At 38.5% G+C, this 18,586-nt stretch overlaps 1 protein-coding gene across 1 annotated transcript in view; it reads left to right on the forward strand.

Annotated features, from left to right (window-relative positions):
* Positions 1-18,586, forward strand: part of dapk1 (death-associated protein kinase 1) — a 188,008-nt gene that overhangs the window by 66,119 nt on the left and 103,303 nt on the right. Inside the window, exons 3-4 of the mRNA XM_059969851.1 lie at positions 7,494-7,715; positions 13,934-14,072. Of these exons, the coding sequence (XP_059825834.1) occupies positions 7,494-7,715; positions 13,934-14,072 (361 nt within the window). The remainder of the gene's footprint in view (positions 1-7,493; positions 7,716-13,933; positions 14,073-18,586) is intronic.

An 18,586-nucleotide genomic window follows, 5' to 3' on the forward strand; every position in this document is an offset into this window, starting at 1 on the left:
GTTCAGCTAGGGCACCATGGCAATCGGCTTCCTTGAGTTCAGGAGCTGATATTTCAGCCAGGGTTCCCAGTGCTGACACACTTGCATTTGATACATATGTACAGATGCCTTTTGAGGACTATTTGTATTACAAAGCTCTCAGACTGCTCACAACGTAAAACTCATCAGTGTTTATTCATGAGGGGCAGCAGAGCGTGCTAGTTATGGAGGTATAAGCCAAGACTTTTTTTTAAAAAATTATTCCAGTTTCAGTATTTCTAGACCCCAGTTCAGAGCAGACAATGATTCAGTGAAACCAGTTGATTCACAGTGAGGCCAGTCAGAGCAAGCAGAACTTCTTTCAAATTTCTAAGTGAAATTATGATCAAAGTACACATACGTCACCATATACAACCTGGAGATTCATTTTCTTTTGGGTATACTCAGTCAATCTATAGAATAATAACTATAACAGAATCAATGAAAGACTGCCCAACTAGGGTGTTCAACCGGAGTGCAGAAGACAAAAAGTGTAAATACAAAAAGAAATAATAATAGTAAATAAATAAGCAATAAATATTGAGAACAAGAGATAAAGAGTCTTTGCAAGTAAAGTTATCCGCTTTGTTCAAGAGCCTGATGGTTGAGGGGTAGTAACTGTTCCTGAACCAGGTGATGTGAGTCCTGAGGCTCCTGTACTACCTTCCTGATGGCAGCGGTGAGAAGAGAGCATGGCTTGGGTGGTGAGAGTCCCTGATGATGGATGCTGCTTTTCTAGAACAGTTGCATATAGAGGTGCTCAGTAGTGGGGAGGGTTTTACCCGTGATGGGGCGGACTGTATCCATTAATTTTTGTAGGATTTTCCATACAAGGGTTCGTGTATTTCCATGCCAGGCAGTGATGCAGCCAGTTAATATACTCTCCACTGTAGTGTAAGGAGTCTCTGTACCTCCTCCCCATGGAATGCATGGGGTTCTCTGTGTGCTGCTGTTTGCTCCCACAGTCCAGCAATGTTCCAGGTAGGTTCATTGCTCCTTGGAAATTGTCCCATGGTTAGGTTAGGGTTAAATTTGGGTTGTTGGGGCTTGGCTTGAAGGGCCAGCAGGGCCTATTATGTGCTTTATCTCCAAATAAATAAATGAATGAATGAATAAAAAAATAAAATAAAATTTTAAAAAAACATTAAGTTATTATAAAAGTGTAGCTTTGTAGCAAATAATGACCTGGTTTTTAAAATTCAAAATCTTTTTACTAGATTTAAGTATCGCTGCGGTTTTAATTTACTGAGTATATCACCACCTTATACCAGTCATGCCTTGAGCTATAAATTGTGTTGCCCTTTAGTCTTGTGACCAGGAGATTTCAAATACTCATAGCCTTTATTTTTGCCCAGTTAGCAGTACTCATTCTGCTGTTAGTGTGGCTAATTCCTTAGTTAGCTGTCCTGGTGCAGAATCCCAACAATTTAGCTGAAAGATATAAAAGGATTCTTTAAGTAGGTAAGGCACATTGAAAGGAAAGCTGGAGGAGTTATGAAAGCTTAGGAATTTGTTGGAATAGGAGAAGCGAGCAGTTGTAATGGTGTTTGTGTAATTCAGACTCCATGAGACTGCAAGGCAAAAATCATGTTTCTTTTACTGGTGCACTGAACAGTGGGCTATCACAGTTACGTTAATGTCGCTGTTGAGATGGGGAATAGCATTCCATGCTAAGTTATGGTGCTAGTTCATAGGTATCACCAAATTCATTCTGAAAGAAGTGGGAGTAACGCATTAGATTATCATAATTGAGATTGTAAGTATAAAGCTTCGATCCATTGGGGTCAGGCTGTAGGAGTTTTTACTGACTTTGTGTTTGAATTTAAAATAAAACGGAATTGGTTCTAAAAGTAAATAATTGCCATGAACGGATGCTACCAAACCTATTGTAAATACTGAAATATTCATCTTCATTTCTAACCCTTTAAAGCTTAATGTTCTTGTTTGAAAATAGTAGGCCAGAATTAAAGACTTAGAGCACTTTTCAGAGGCTTGTGATACCTGAAAACACATAGTAGCCAGAGAGCTGCTTCTGTGTGGTCATCATTTTTAGCTGGAAATACACTGCAGAAAAACTTAAATATCCTGCCCTTGTAGGGATGGTTTTGTGAAGTTGGGGGACAGGTTGGGATTTAGGGACAGGGATGAGGGGAAGTTGGAGATCGGGGCAGTAAATAAGGAATCAGGGCAGAAGATGATGGTTAGAATCTGGGTTGGAGCACTCTGTGGTCAAAGACCAGTGATTCACTGGGGTGGTGTTGGGAGGCACTGAGGATGAATTCCAGTCATCCCTATGGTCGGCAGGCCCAAGGATGAAAGGCTAGTGATCGCCTAGGTCAGTGAGCCCCAAAGTTTGGAGGTCCATGCAAGTCGAGACCTGGAGTTCAAAGTCCCTGAATTGGTGAGTCCCAGGTTTGATACTGGAGGTCAAAGACCAAAGTTGATGAGTTTGGAAGCCGTGGTTCTGGATCGCCTGTCTTGAAAGCTACAGATCTAGCCTCAGCAAATTGTTCAACTATAGATTCTGGCTTGGGTATTTGGTATGTTCTTGAAGGCACATGCTCACCCATGCAGGTCGTACTGAAGTTGATGACAGCCGTGACATATTCAGATCTAACAATGAATCCCTGAATATGGTTCAGTTCACCAATTGAGAGCACTCCACTGCCTTTCTTGACCATACCTTCACAATCCACAACAGTCCTTAGTCTCTGCCTGTACTGTGGAAGGAGAAGTGCAGCTGGGTGATTAGACTTGCCAGTGTGTAGGTGCGGGTGGTGCAGAGGGCATTCTGGATGGTGGTGAATGGCAGTCATGTGTTCCCATATCCCTGAGATGTGCTGGTAGGTGAACTCTCAGTTATAAATTGCCTTTGTTTCAAATGAATGAAATAGAATGATGCTGAGCTTGTGCAAGTGAGAATAGATTGCAGAAATAGAAAATCAGAAGAGAGAAAATGATTTGCTCTCCATAGGGCCACCATGGAACTAATGGACCATATTGACTCTGTTTCTAAGATAAATGCCAATTCTATTTCTCCCTTAATAGAATGCCGACTGACCTGCAGCACATTTCCAGTACTTTGATTTTACTTTAGATTTCGATTATCTGCAGTGTTTTTGTATTATTTTCTGCTACGATGTGTATTTTTATGCAAATCACTAAAGCTGGGTATGGTTCTATCTTTGTTTTTCTGATCAGCATCCTTATTACATGGTGTACACAGTTAACTGCAATTTGTTAAGGTATCAGATGGTCTATAAAGCCATTTTCCCTCCCTCCCTACCTCCAAATCCCACCAGGGTATGGCTTATGCCTTGCTTTCTAACTTTTTTTTTACTGCCAATAAGATTTTTGGGGGTATTTGTAATATCAGGAGGCTCTGTTTGAAGAGGTTCTAAGAAGGACTTTATTGTTTCTTGTTAAGTAGACGGAATTGACCACTCACAGTATATATTTGCAAGGCAGCTGTTGACTTTGATCTGACATTGTTATAGGGTACACATGTGCACTGTTTATCATAAACTACGATTTGTACTTCCCTTTTTTTGTTGGGGAAGTGTGAAAAGGCGGGTTTTGTGGCTATGGTTTTGGTGTTTTTAAAAATGGGTGTCTTTTCATAAGGTATGTTTCTAAAATGAGGAAATTGTCCCAACTACTAGAAAATCTATGAATTTAATGTCTGAGATATAATTATGATGCATGTATTGATCAAAGGCTTGCTCTTTCCAGTAGTAGGGGATTACTTTTCTTTTTGTTCAAACTATACTCATAAGGGTCCCGTTGTACGTACCAAAAATTGAAGCTTATATTTGGCCCCTTCATGAAATTATAATGTCTCCCTGTAAAACATTCAAATGCTAATCTTGACCTGCATTTTTAAACCAATCACAAATAATTGTGCACAGGATTACAGGATGACTGTTTTGATTTCAGGGTTTTGACAAGTGTTCTGAAATGGCACTCCATGATTCAGTCAGTTTTCCTCTGTGAAATGAGGCTCACTGGATAGATTTCCAGCCTGAACCTTTAATTTTATTCAATCGCTTGGGAGTTGCCTTCATAGAAGGAAAGAATGAAAAGCATGAGCAATGCATCTTATTTTAACCATGCATAAACAGATTCTGATATCTTTAGTTGTGTTAAAAAAACACATGCCATAGTTATCACTGCCTACCCTCCCACTGCATGTTGAGTCCTCTTTACCACCTTGCCAAATTTGTGCCCACTTAGTCAATTAAAATGACGGACTTTTACCTACCAATAATGTGCCCCAGTGTTACACAACACAGACTTGCAACCACCAGTATTAAACCCGTTTTATAGTGATCGACCATGCCTACCAGTTGAGGGTGAAGCAATGAGGTGAATTCGATCTTCATTCAAGTCAAAACATTTGACCAGGCCCGATGTGACACCTACTGTAAGTGTCCTGCTTCTTGGTCCTGAGCCCAAGATTGTGAAAGCCATGGGCACCCAAAGCTGGCATGGGGTGAGCTCTAAGAACACTGAGCATGGGCTGGGTGGGCATACCCAGCTGATACCCACCAGCCTTCTTCCCACCCCCCCCCCACCTTCTTTACAGGGCCCCTGCCCCCTCCCTCTTCAGTCCTGACGAAGGGTCTCGGCCTGAAACGTTCACTGCTCGTTTCCACGGATGCTGTCCAACCTGCTGAGTTCCTCCAGCGTGTTGTACGGGTTGATTTCCCAGTTGTCCAAGTGTGGTCCAGAGTCTGGACGTTGTGCACAATGAAAGAGTTGGTTGTTGTTTCGTGCTGCACACGAGAGAAGTAATGCTCTACTCTACTTTGAGAGCTTCTCGTGGATATTTCTGTGCCCAGCCATGATTTACAAGCAGGTTTTCTGATATTTTGTCTTCATTATTTGTAATAGTACATCATTTTGCCGTCTGAATTAGTTTTAATAGTTAAGCATCTCCCCTTAGAAAATTTCTCATTTATTTGGTTTCATATCCTTTTTTTTTTAATCTTCTGAGTATTGAAGTTTTATTTCCACTTTTCCATTTCCCTTTTGTAGTGTTTGGGGTCAAACTATCAGGTTGCTTGGCCTTTTTCTAAACAGGGGCTGCTCAACCCTGCTGAGTGCCTCTGGTATGATGCAGTTCCCTGCACCTGCTGCACTTCGTTTCTGTTTCTTCATTGGATACCTGCAATCACACAGTTAAGACAATGCAGAAGGGATTTGATTACAAACAAGAGAAAACCTGCAGATGCTGAAAATCTGAGCAACACACACAAAATGCTGGAGGAACTTAGCAGGTCAGGCAGCGTCTGTGGGAAAAAGTACAGTCAAAGGGTTTCGGCTTGTGACAGCGACTGTACTTTTCTCCATAGATGCTGCCTGGCCTACTGAGTTTCTCCAGCATTTTGTGTGTGTTTACAAAGATTTGATTACTCTCTGAACAGATTTCAAATGTATTTTATGCATCGCAAGTAAGGAATCTCTTCCCTGCATACTTTATTGACGGATTGTGTCATGTCATTTGAGATAAAATAAGCGCCATTTCAACAAAAGCATTTCAGCACAATCAGGGATGAGGCGGAAATAAAGTGAATTAAGTTTGTCCCTTTATGGAAGGGATAGAATAGATATTTTAAAATTTTTCTTCTTTAGTTATACGGTGAATTCACAGAAGCTTGTTTAATATGAGCCATTTTGAGATGAATTGAATTTTTTAAAAACATTTTTTGCATGTTTTTATTTGGTGATAGGCCCTTCTGGCCTAAAGAAACTGTGCTGCCCAATTACACCTATTTGACCAATTAACTACTAACCTATGCATCTTTGGAAGGTGAGGAAATCTGAGCACATGGGCATGGGGAGAACGTACAGGCTCTTGACAGACAGCGGTGGGAAATGAACCTGGGTTGCTGGTACTGTAAGAGCGTTACCTTAACTGCTACACTACCGTGCATGTGATGGTTAAGATACTACACTCAAATATTCCTGTAGCCTCATTGCTGTCATGTAGGATTTAGTTCAGTGTTCTCTGCTAATTGGGAAAATTTTGAGGTTCGGAAGTAAAATTTTGTAATTTGATGCTCTTTATTGCCATTTATCTTGTAAGATAGGTTTTTGGATCAGTCTTTGACTTTAGTGTGTTCTTAATCCCTGTAAGAATGGGCTGGCAACAACTGCCCTAGGATGTCATGATTTGGGTAGAAACGTCTTCTATTCGCCTCACAATAGTCTGCTCGTGACACTTGTTCAGTGTCATGTTGAAAAGGATTTACTTGTCATCTATTCTACTCTTTTCAAAAATCTGCTTGACCTGATCATTTACAAGGATATTTTTAATTGCTTCAAGTTAATTACACACACTTTATTTCAGATGCTGCACAACACCAGCAATACGGCAATCTTTGCTGAAAGATTCAATCAGTTGGATCAATGAGTACCCAGATTTATGCATGTCACGCACTCAAGCAATTTAGCATTCATAATAATTCCTATTTTGAAATTGTGGCCACCTAGAATTTGGACCGTGCACCATTCATCTTGATAAATCTGACTTTTTTTTCCCCCTGACATTAGTCACCAGCACACATTTCTACCATTAACAGAATAAATTGTAATTTTCTGGATGCAACCATCATTGTAAAACAATTGCACTAGAATTGAGAGTATTTCTGTCTTGCTTAAAGGGTTTGTGGCTTTTTGAATGAATTTTGGTGTCCTTGTCCTCTACCTGTAGCCTCTCAAACCTCAGTAACAGCAGTAGTACCTGTAGTTAACTGCTAGCAATCACAATGTGGCTATGACGGATTGGTGTACTGGAACTGGATGACACCCTCTTGGCACTGTTGCCAGCAAAGTGTTTAGAATAATGCCAGATATCGTGCGGTCCAATTCTAAATTGCACCAGCTCCTACCTAATCATGATTTTTTAAAGGAAACCATCATATCTGTGCTTCTCAATCCCATTCTTCTGCCTTCTCCCCATAATCTTTGATGCCCTTACTAATCAAGAACCTAGCAAACTCCGCTTTAAATGTACCCAAAGGCTTGCCCTCCACGGCTGACTGTGGGAGTGAATTCCACAGATTCACCACCCTCTGGTTAAAGGAGTTCCTTTTTATCTCCATTCCAAAGGGGTATTGTTGTATTCAGAGGCTGTGCACTCTGTTTGTTGACTCTCCCACCATTGGAAGCATCCTCCTCAATTCCACTCCTTTCAATATTCTGTAGGTTTCATTGTGATTCCCCCTCATTCTTCTAAACTTCAGCGAGTGCAGGCTCAGAACAATCAAACACTCCTCCTTTGTTAACTCTTTCATTCCCAGAATCATTCCTGTGGACCCTCCCCAATGCCAGCAGATCCATCCAGAAATAGTGTTGTAAAGCTTATCATAGCAATACTTTGTGCCCCATCGTGTTTACAATGGCTAATAAATTTTTAGTTACTCACATGAAATATTTACTTTGACATTGTAGTTCTGCGTTTTATCTTGCAGCGGACAGTTTGCAATAGTGAAAAAATGCATGGCGAAAAGTACTGGAATGGGATATGCAGCCAAGTTTATCAAAAAGCGGCGCTCAAAGTCAAGCCGGCGTGGAGTGAGCCGCGAGGATATTGAACGAGAAGTCAACATCTTAAAGGACATACAGCACCCAAATATCATCACTCTGCATGATGTTTATGAGAGTAAAACTGATGTGATCCTTATTCTTGAACTGTGAGTAACTCTTTAAATTATTTTGCCTTTGTTATATAGATGCTTAGAAAAATCATCTTTTATCTGAGATGGAGATTTTGTTTTCTGCACACTATTGAAACAAGAAGAAAATGTAGAATGCAAAATTAAATTATTCTCTAATATATAATTTTTGATTTTGATTTCAAAGGCTGAATTCTTATTGTGAGGTTGTGAAACTATGATCTGATCTTAGTAGGATTCTACTTCCAAAGCTGCTGCTAATCTGAAAAGCTGTCTTCATCCATTCACCCCTGTTTTCTCCTTTCTGTCCCTCAACCAGTGGCTTCCCATTGTGCAAGTTATCCCCTAATTAACCTTCTTCAAGCAGACTATGGGTAATTTCACTGATGTACTTTGAACACCTTAAATCGACTACATCTATATGTCTCATCACCCAAGCCCACCTCCCTTCCCCAAAGAAAACATGGTTATTCAATCAAGGCTTTCCCTTTGAAATCCACATTAATAATTTGTTATGTTATTTGATTCTATTTGGTTTTCCCTCTCCTTTAAAAGAGATTCTATTATCTTTCATTGTTCATGCTAAATAGTTTGTATTTTTGAAAAAGGTAAACTTTAGCCCAAATCTCTGCAACATCACGACAAGCATCTACTTCTATCTCTAGATTACCTGGCAGGGCTGAACACACTCCTGGAGATCCTATTCCTCCTTTGTATTTATGGAGTTGCTTTCTTTATTTGTACAGTGATTAACTAGTTCAGTTTTAGTATACTTTCCTTTCTACAGCCCCTCGATCCTGGTTTAAACAGAAAATGCTCCTTTTGTGTATGGAAATACCAATGCCTTCAAAGGAAAGTCCTACAAAAGGTAGTGGATTTATCTCTGAAAATCACAATAAAGCCCTCCCAACCATTGAGCACATCTACATTAAACACTGCCGTGGGAAAGCAGCACCCGTCCTCAGAGATCCCCAACACCCAAGAACCCATTTTCGCTGTTGCCTCGAGGTTGAAGGTACAAGTCTCAAGACTTGCACCAACACATTCAAATACAGTCACTACTCTCAACCATGGCTCTTGAATGAAAGAGGATAACTTCACTCACTTGAGCCATCTCTGAAGTGTTCCCATAACCAATGATCTTACTTTGAGAACTCTTTATTACATTACCTCATGTTCTCAAAATTTATTGCTATTTATTTATATTTGCATTTGCACAGTTTGTTTTTCTTCTGCACTGCGGTCAATCTTTCATTGATCCTGTTATGGTTACTATTCTATAGATTTGCTGAGTGTGTGACAGGAAAATGAACCTCGGGGTTTTATATGGTGATAAACATCTAAATTGATAATAAACTTACTTTGAACTCTTCCAATATATCATGTTCCAGCAGACCTACACTACTGACTAAATTGATTTTCCATTGTACAATGCTATTTTTTTTACATCCCCAACCTTATTTTCAAATTCTGTCATTGTTTTGTGTCTCCCTATTGCCTTTCGAGAAACCTGTAGCCCTCCCAACTATTGATCATTCTCTCATCTAATTGCTGTACATGGAGAGCCTTGTCTTCAAGAGGTGAAGGCCTAAAAGTGTGGATTTCTCTGCTTAAAGCAGTATTTCTTTCTATTACCTTTCCTTCTTTAAGGTGCTCCTTAAATCCTATATCTTTGATTGGCTTTGGTCACTTTCCCTAATATTTCCTTCCGTATCCTAGAATAGATATTAACAGGAGCAGGAGTAGGCCATCTGGCCCATCGAGCCTGCTCCGCCATTCAGTAAGATCATGGCTGATCCGGCCATGGACTGATCTCCACCTACCTCCATTTTTCCCATAACCTTAATTCCTGGACTATGCAAAAATATTTTAATTCAGTTGCCCTTAAATATACCTACGTGAGCTGTCATGTGATGTGCCACATTTTACACACTCGGTGAAGAAGTGAACTCCCCATTGGACTTAATAGTGAATGATTTGAGCGTGCATGCTGAACTTTTGAACTTAGATTGTGGTCAGTCCATGGCAATATTTCAAATGGTGTGGTGCTTTTGAGCCATACCTAAATGATTTTGTACGTTATCCATACATTTCCAAGCATATGGGTACCATAGTGTCAACTTCAAATAGAAGATTTATGTATGGTCTCCTTAGGAAATCATTGTATATAAAATTACTTCTAAATCAAAGGGCATGAACAACATTCTGCACTGTACTGTACCTCAAGTTGGAATCTGCTTGCACAGATTCTTTTTCAACGTTATTTGTTCAACAGAAGTGGTAAAATATCCTTGTGCAGAACTTTATATTTTTGCATGCAAGCACATCATAAGCTAGCACATTCAACAGTTCAAAATGCGGATGTGTCTATTAGTAATCATTTCAAATTTAGCAGAATTCAAAATTATATTTGAATGATTAAGGAGGAAATGAACTTGCTGTGACACATTCAGAAAGATTGGCAGTGAGTTAATCTGTTTTGTCTTCTAAGATGTGTGTTCTGCTTGAAACCAGAAAGAAGTTACTGTCCAGTGTCATTAAGTATTGCTATTTGTAACTTAATTTTTGCTATCCAGCCAAGCACAAACATACTTCATATTATCATTTGAACCTTGAAAATTTTGATTAAATAATAAATAATTTGAAAAGCTAAATTAAATGAAATAATTAAATTATCTTTTTTTAAAAAATAAACCTTAAAATACTTCTGAACAATTCTGGGCCATAATACAAAGGTTCTTATTTGGTTTGTAAGTTAATTGCAATGAATGCATAAAATCATGTATGATAATGAGTTTTAAAAAGTCTTTCGCAACAGCTTTGCAGGCTGCTTATGACGAATGGGCATCAGATAGCAACACTTCCATCCCTCCCTTCCTGCTGCCTCAGCAGCTCTGTCTCCTTAAGAGATCTTTGTACCTGCACTCCAAGATCCTTGGTGCCTGCATAGTTTAATATCATTTATCATTGACGGCAACTGAATTAACAATGGGAAGGATCTGAGTACAATAAGTGATCACTCAAACTTTTTAATTCAAGCTAATGTCACCATAATCCTTTCTCTTATTACTTGTGAGGCATTTGTCCTGTTTTAAAATACCTTTTCCTATCTCAGCATAGAATACTATCATCATCAAATTTATATTAAACTAGTACAGGTTCTGTATTTCTCACCTCTGCCTACAAAAAGTAAGAAGAGTTCTTCTACAGAAGATAGTATTAAATGCTGCCTTTTAAGCAAATATTAGCAAGCAGTAAGGCTCTATATTTCCATTTAAGACAAAAAATGCCTTGCTTTATATTGTGATAAGATTGATTTATTACAGATAATTCTTTTTCGACTTCCACATTTGAGCAAATGCGGTAGTTTACTGGCCACATTATCAGACCAATATCCAAAGGTCAAGTCGAATCATCAAAAATTTCCATTCCACCTTTGTAACCAGCAAGTTAACATTCAGTTAAGTAAAACTGGAATAGAAAATTAATATCACCAATTGTGACTGTGAAACAATTGACTCTGCGATTAAAACCTATGCAGTTCATTGATGTCCATTAGAGGAGAAATCTGCTCTCCTGGCAGCATCCCAAGCTCACAGCAGTGTAAACAGTCTTTTGAAATTGCCTAGCAAGCATCTCAGTTCAGAAGCAATTAGGGATGGGCAGCAAATGCTAGTCTTGCCAGAGCTCTCTGTATCTACTGAGTAAACTTTCCACTTTTTCCCGAGCACTCCATGGCCCAATAAAACCCTCTGATGCTTTGGAGCAATGCCAAAGGAAATCTTCCGAGGTATTTTATTTACAACAGAATTGCAGTCTTGTCGTTTGGAAATGATGGTGGTTTGGCATGGATCCCACTGGGTGGTGGTCCTTTTCAATTGGGACCCCCATTATCTGCTATCCTTTTAAACATATAGAGTCTGTTTCAGTTGTTTGGTTTAAATCACCGGGACCCGTTTCCTGCGTCCCCTTAAAGCTCATTGGGGCTGTGATGCCTAGGCTTGCTTGAAGCCATTCAGTGGTTCTCTGCTATGTGTGTTGCTTTAAAAGCGTTTTATTGAGTAGTGTTACACATGGTAAATCAGATTATGCATTTATTTTCTGAGAGTTTTACTGTCCTTCATTTTTAGAATAAGAAGGAGCTTTCATTTGATCTCAATGGTCTATTTGAACACATTTCTCCCTGTTGCCGACCAATTCCTTTTCAAATTCCAGTACTGCAATGTGGAATTAAGTTTGTCAAACTTTTTTATAAATACTTAAGAGTATTTAAATTGCATAATTACAGAGATTAGAAATCCAAAGCAATAAAATATTAAACTACAGGGAGAATGAACCTTGTGAAGGAGCAAATTCAGATCTTAAAATTTGGCCATATTGTTGAGAGTAATGAGGAAAATTTCAGATTGTAGGAAGAATTGGAAGGTCTGCCTATTTGGACAGAAATTACCAAATGGAATTTAATCCAGAAAACTAAAGTAAAGCATTTGGGAATTCCAGTGCTATAAAGGAATATACAATAAACAAGTGGGAATTTGGAGTGTATGTGAATGAGTGAATTGACTTTATTTCTTACATCCTTCACATGCGTTACGTCGCCATCTGAATGTGCGATATGCAAATTATAGTAATTTGTAATAAATAAGATGTACAGTTACCCAGCTGGTGGTGTAGTGGCATCAGCGCCAGACTTCAGAGCGAAGGCTCCTGAGTTCAAATCCAGCCGGCTCCCTTGCACGCTTTCCATCTGTGCTGGGTTGAGCGTCGAGCTGGCAACTCGGCCTCGTAAAAACAAGTCACAACAACGTCCCAGTGACTCCACTCAGCGTTAAGGGCTTTCTTCGTCATCATCTTCAGTACGTATAGTCAGATATACAACAGACAGTCAATATAACATAGAAGTATAATTGTGTCAGTGTGAATTAATCAGTCTGATGACCTGGTGGAAGAAGCTGTCCCGGAGCCTGTTGGTCCTGACTTTAATGCTGCGGTACTGCTTCCCGGATGGTAGTAGCTGTTCACATATCTTTGAGGTGTCAGGATAGATCATTAAGATGGTTAAAATGGGACGAGCATAAAAACAGGACAATTGGACGACTTTAATTTGCTGAGGTATAGTATATGAGAGCAATTCAATCGAGGCATCTAAACTTATGGGAGGTCGGGAAAGAGTAAGGATCCATTTCCTTTTGATCAAAAACTAAGGGATATAGATTTAAATTTAGAGATATAAGTGTTACAGATAAGGAAAAACATCCACTTAGAAGATTGTTGGGATCTGGACCTCAAACATCAAAGTCTGGTTTATTGTCATATGCACGAGTACCTGTATGCACAGATGCAATTAAGTGATTACAGCAGCATCACTACAATGTAGCATTCACAAGAGGAACATAAGCATAAATTATACACAAAGATAGCAATTAAAACAGATAAAATAAAATACTTTTGGTGGAGTGTTTCGTTTGGTAGTCGATGCTGAAGCGATCATTACTTAAATAAAAAGTACTTGGGCCTGTACTTGTGCAATGGATCTGTTAAGCTGGATATGATGGCTGTAAGTGCTTTTCTGTGTGCTGTAAAATAAATGATTCTAGCTACAGGAAGGATATAAGCAAATTTGGTTTAGTAAGAGAATAAAAGCAGTAATAACAATTTGAGTTCTGTTATGTAAAAATTATGCTTTCTGAAATTCAGTTTGTTGTTGTGTTAAATTGAAGCAGCCATGCGGCGAATCCGATGATTGAGTTGGAGAAGGGAGAGGACGGGTGAAGTCAGAATACAGAACCACTTAAGTGTGGGAACATAGGTGCTGGGAATGATACCAAGTATGTCTATGAGAAGGAGTGGAGAAAATAGAAAGATGTATAACATTTGAATGAAACCTTAAGTAGATGTGGGTTTTTCTATGATGCTCTACTTGAAGAACTGGAACATTTAGACCCCTTAAATATTTGAATTAATTTACTGTATATATTAGTGTATTTTGGTTCAAAATATGTATTGATTTGTCCTGATGAACTTCAAAATGTTTAACAGTGAGGCTTTTAATGTATAAAAATGACATAAAAGCTAAAAAAATTCCTCTAGCTATCAACCAATGGCATTATCACTCAGAGCGGGTAGCTGTCACTTTGCAATCCTAAACAGGGTATTTTATATGAGAGGTTTTAAAACTGGTATGTTTGAGCAATGGAAACATACCTCTGATATTACTTTTCTTTGATTAATTTCAGTGTGTCTGGGGGAGAGCTGTTTGATTTTCTGGCTGAGAAGGAGTCCTTGACAGAAGAGGAGGCAACAGAATTTCTCAAACAGATTCTTAATGGTGTCCAGTATCTCCATTCCAAGTGTATTGCACATTTTGACCTTAAGGTAAGTCCAGAGTGAAGTTGTTCAGCTTTTTTTTTATTGCTTCAAGTGAAAAATGCGCACATTTGATCATGCTTAAACCATAAAATAACTTTTAAATGCTCTTGAACTTGTTCTAGCCATGGCATGTAAGACAGAATGGTTAAATTGATGCACTGAAAATTGTTATGTACTTCTCTTCCCAATGACTAAAAGCTGATGATAATTATTTTACTGTCCTTATTTTCTCTCATTTTAAAAGTTAAGAAGGTAAATAGTTCATAATTTTTTCCAGTTGGACTTTCCTCCATGCAGCTCTCAAAGCAGGCAGCTGTGGTTTCTCATAACTTTATGCTAATATTACCATACTAGAGTGGTTGTAAAAGTTCTTGATTGATAAAGGGATTAAGAGCTGTGGCCAGAAGATAGGAGAATGGAGTTGGGTAAAAAAATAGCAGAACACTTCTGAATGACTAAATGGCCTAACTCTAATCCTGTCTAGATCAGATCTTAAAGAGATCAGATCATTAAATATTGAATTATTTGAATGAAACCATAGTGAAATTTTTTTCGATACCTTTTCTCAAGTAATGTTTATTATTTTCTGAGCTGATGCTTCTGTTATAACTTCAAGAAAAAATGTTTCAGTGTAAGCACAAAATAATTGTTTTATTTGTTGCAAGAGAATCAATATTAGATTTTTTTTATAGTTGTTTCCTTGATTTGGCCACAATATTAAGAGTTTAGTCCTATCCTTTGCAATTTGTTGCCTCTTCCAGACTCTACCCAGTATCTTACTGAAAGTTAAGTGATTGGAAATGAAAATAGAACCGAGATCTTGGGTGTGAATGCTGCATTCATTCCTTGCTAATGGGATGGAATTTACAACTGTGGTTGTGAGCAATCCACTCAGACTCTCCATAGTGGTTCTGACAGATTTTCTTGGACATACAGTGGATTTATCATACAAATATTTCCCCAAAAAAAACCTCAGTAAAATTTTCAGAATAATGATTGTCATAATATGAAATGATACTGTCGATGGTTGTGGCACCTAATTTTGCTAACTGGAGTTGGCAGACAGATCAGCTGTGACCTAATTGAAGGGCGAAACAAACAGACAAATGACAGAATGGACAAATTCCTCATGAAGAAGATGTTACATGTTCAGGCTTCCCGGGTTTTGTCCGACAAGGAATGGCATTAGCACTATGTGCTACTTTTGCATCATATTTGTCAGTGTGTCTGGAGTTGTTGACCTTCTAGTTCTTTTCTCTTTGTTGATCACATCGATTTTCTAATCCATTATTTGCTAAGTTGATAAACTACCCTTCCCTTGACTTCAGTTTTGAGCCAAATCTCACTCCTATAAGGCATTTACACTGAATCCATAATATTAGTAGTGACAGTTCAAAATCCGTTCTACTTTCATACTGTTGATTCTTTACACCCCACCCATAATAAAAAATGATAAATAATAATTATCTTTACCACCGAGTGAAGCGGCAACTGATTTTTTTACAACCCGAGAATAGTGAGGTGTTTTCACAGGAAACATCTCGCACTGGCTTCACACCAGCTCGATGGTTGCGAGAACACACAATGTTGGATGCTGAGTTTTGAAATCCCTGCATACTCAATGCACTCATCAGTATATGGATAGTAAATGGTTGCAATAACAGTACGTTTTAGAAATGATGTTATTTTTCAATTGCCTGTTTAAAAGGATATTGTTACCATCAGGAAGGAGGTACAGAAACCTGAAGGCACACAGTTAGTGATTCAGGAACAGCTTCCTCTGCCCCCCCACCCCTGCCATCCGATTTCTGAATGGACATTGGACCCATGAACACTACCTCACTTTTTAAAATTATTTCTGTTTTGCACTATGATTTTTAGTTTAACTATTCGATATACATACTTAACCATAATTCATTTATGTATTTTTCATGTATTGCATTGTACTGTTGCTGCTAAGTTAACAGGTTTCATGACGTGCTGATGATAATAAATCTGATTCTGATTTCATTCTACCTCTGTTGTACTTTTATTAATAATAAAACATTGAATAATGTAAATAAGCAGCAACAGTCATCCTTTTATGTTAAAGTCCATAATTATAGTTACTAATTATACCATGGCACAAAATAGAATTTTTGAAGAAGATTATGGCCAATTTGGTTCACCACCCATGTTCTAGTGTATTTGTTCAGTCATTAAGTTGAGTCCAACTCTTTGTGACCTCATGGACCACAGAGTCCAGAGGGTTTCCGTGGCAAAGTACAGAAGTAGATTGCCAGGCCTTTCTTCAGTGCAGATACTGCTGCTGCCCAGGTTGGGACCCGGCTGAGTTTGAACTCGGCACCATTTACCTTGAAGTCCATTGCTGATGTCATTACACCATTAGCCGGCCTAGTGTTCTAGGGTATAACAACTGCAAAAGCACAGTGATGTAGATGTGACCTGGCCTTGTACAAATCTTGGACAGTTTAAGTTAAAATTCTATTTAAAAAAAATAATAATGCATATCTGCCCTACTATTCACAATATTCACTTTCATTCTGACTAGTTTACTGGTCTTTTGTTTCCACCTGAGCTTGTCACTCTAAGTTGGCCTGTGAAACCAATAGCCTAAAAGCCTTTTCAACGTGTACAGGAAAGCTGGATAATGTGCTTTACATTTTACTCTTTTTTTTTGTTTTGTAATTTGAATTGTACAGTAATAACAGAATTGAAAAGTACAGCAATCTGACTTGTCTCATGTTTCGGGATATGTGTTAGCTGCTCATTTAGGTAGGATATGTATATTTGGAATATCTGCCAGTTTGCAAAAATGTTGCTAATATGAGAAAAACAATCGCAGAGGAAAAACGTCACAAGTGCAAAAATATAATAGCAGTTGATTGAGCAATGCATATCATTGACTTGGTTTTCAGCTAGATTAATGAGAAATAATATGTATGCATTGGAAGACCTGTGTATGTAAAAGAATACTGCATAGATTTGTTTGTGTATTCTGAACTGCAGCCAAATCTCATAAATCAATAGGGAACTATAGTGCTAGAAATGTTTGTTTCCCCAGTAGTCAGTTGAGTCCTGACATTAAGTACCAAGGGATAGGAAACAGTGTGTTAAAACTTCTGCTTTGTTGGTCCATACAGATTGTTCCAGAGGAGAAGTGGTCAGTTTAACAGCTGACATCTCCCCTGAAATGTTGAGAGATCTTATGCAACCAGTGCAGCAAAGCAATTATTAAGCAAAAACATAGCTCCTATAAAATACTGATAAATTATTAATACTTTTTGCATTTATTTAAAATAAGCCTGTTCTGTGGTGGTAAATGGAACCTTGTTACAGCTAGTTCTGTTTCTGAAGACCAAAAGCTGTATATGCAGTAACAACCAAAATATGAGCAGTTCAGTAGCATCTATGGGACATTCTTTATCAACAATGTGTAAACATGTATTTGATCTGTCAAATAAACATATTCAATAGAAAATCCCAAACTTTTAAGTCCAATCAATAAAGACTGAAAAGAAAGCAACACAGTGCTGAAAATGGGAAACAAAATACTCGATGATAGAGACGTGGTTACTGACAAGCAGCCCAGATTTAACAGATGTTTCCTGTTCCAGTGTTTGCAGTTGACTAGTGGAAAGATTGAAGAGTTAAAATAGGTTCATCAGGTTGTATTTTTTTCCTCGGGTTGTTTAATCCTCTGTGTTGAGTGAAAGTGTGTTGTTGGGTACTGGTCATTTACTTATTGAGGTACAACATGGAGCCTCGCCACCCAGCAATCCCCTGATTTAACCCTCGCCTAATCACGGCACAGTTTATAATGACCAATTAACCTACCAGCCGGTACATCTTTGGATTGTGGGAGGAAACCGGAGCACCCGAAGGAAAACCACACAGTCATGGTGAAACTGTACAAGCTCCTTACAGGCAGTGGCTGAAGTTGAACCGGGGTCACTGGTACTGTAGAGCGTTGTGCCAATCACCACACTACTATGCAGCCCTATTGTACCAGAAGTCAACAATACTTGGGAGATTTTTGGTTAGGTTTAAATCACAGTTTGATATGTCATTAGAGTTGAGAAGGATGAGGAAAGGCCAGAGTTTTCTCCTTTAGTATGCAGTGACCATTACTGTGGTGTGTGATGTAGATGTTGATGTTAAAAACTCAATTGGACATTGCATAGGCACAGTGAAATGGTGAGATGATAAACTCTAACATTTGTTCATGGAACGTGCTCAGAGTTACCTGGATGGCATGATTGTTACAGATCCAAGATGACAAAGAACATCTCCAACATGTCAATACAGTGTTATAAGATTAGAAGATTATAATCTCAGAGCACAATGCAACAAGCATGAATTTTTTAAACCGGGCATCACCTACTGTGGTCAAACTATTGACACGCAAGGATTTCACAAGTGTGCTGAGAAAATTCAAACAAAGGCAAATGCCCCAAGGCCAAAGGATGTGTCAGACTTGTGGTACTTTTTAAGATTTGTGAATTAATATAACAAGTTCT

This window comes from Hypanus sabinus, chromosome 5 (genome assembly GCF_030144855.1).
Source record: "Hypanus sabinus isolate sHypSab1 chromosome 5, sHypSab1.hap1, whole genome shotgun sequence".
NCBI classification, from domain to species: Eukaryota; Metazoa; Chordata; class Chondrichthyes; order Myliobatiformes; family Dasyatidae; genus Hypanus; species Hypanus sabinus.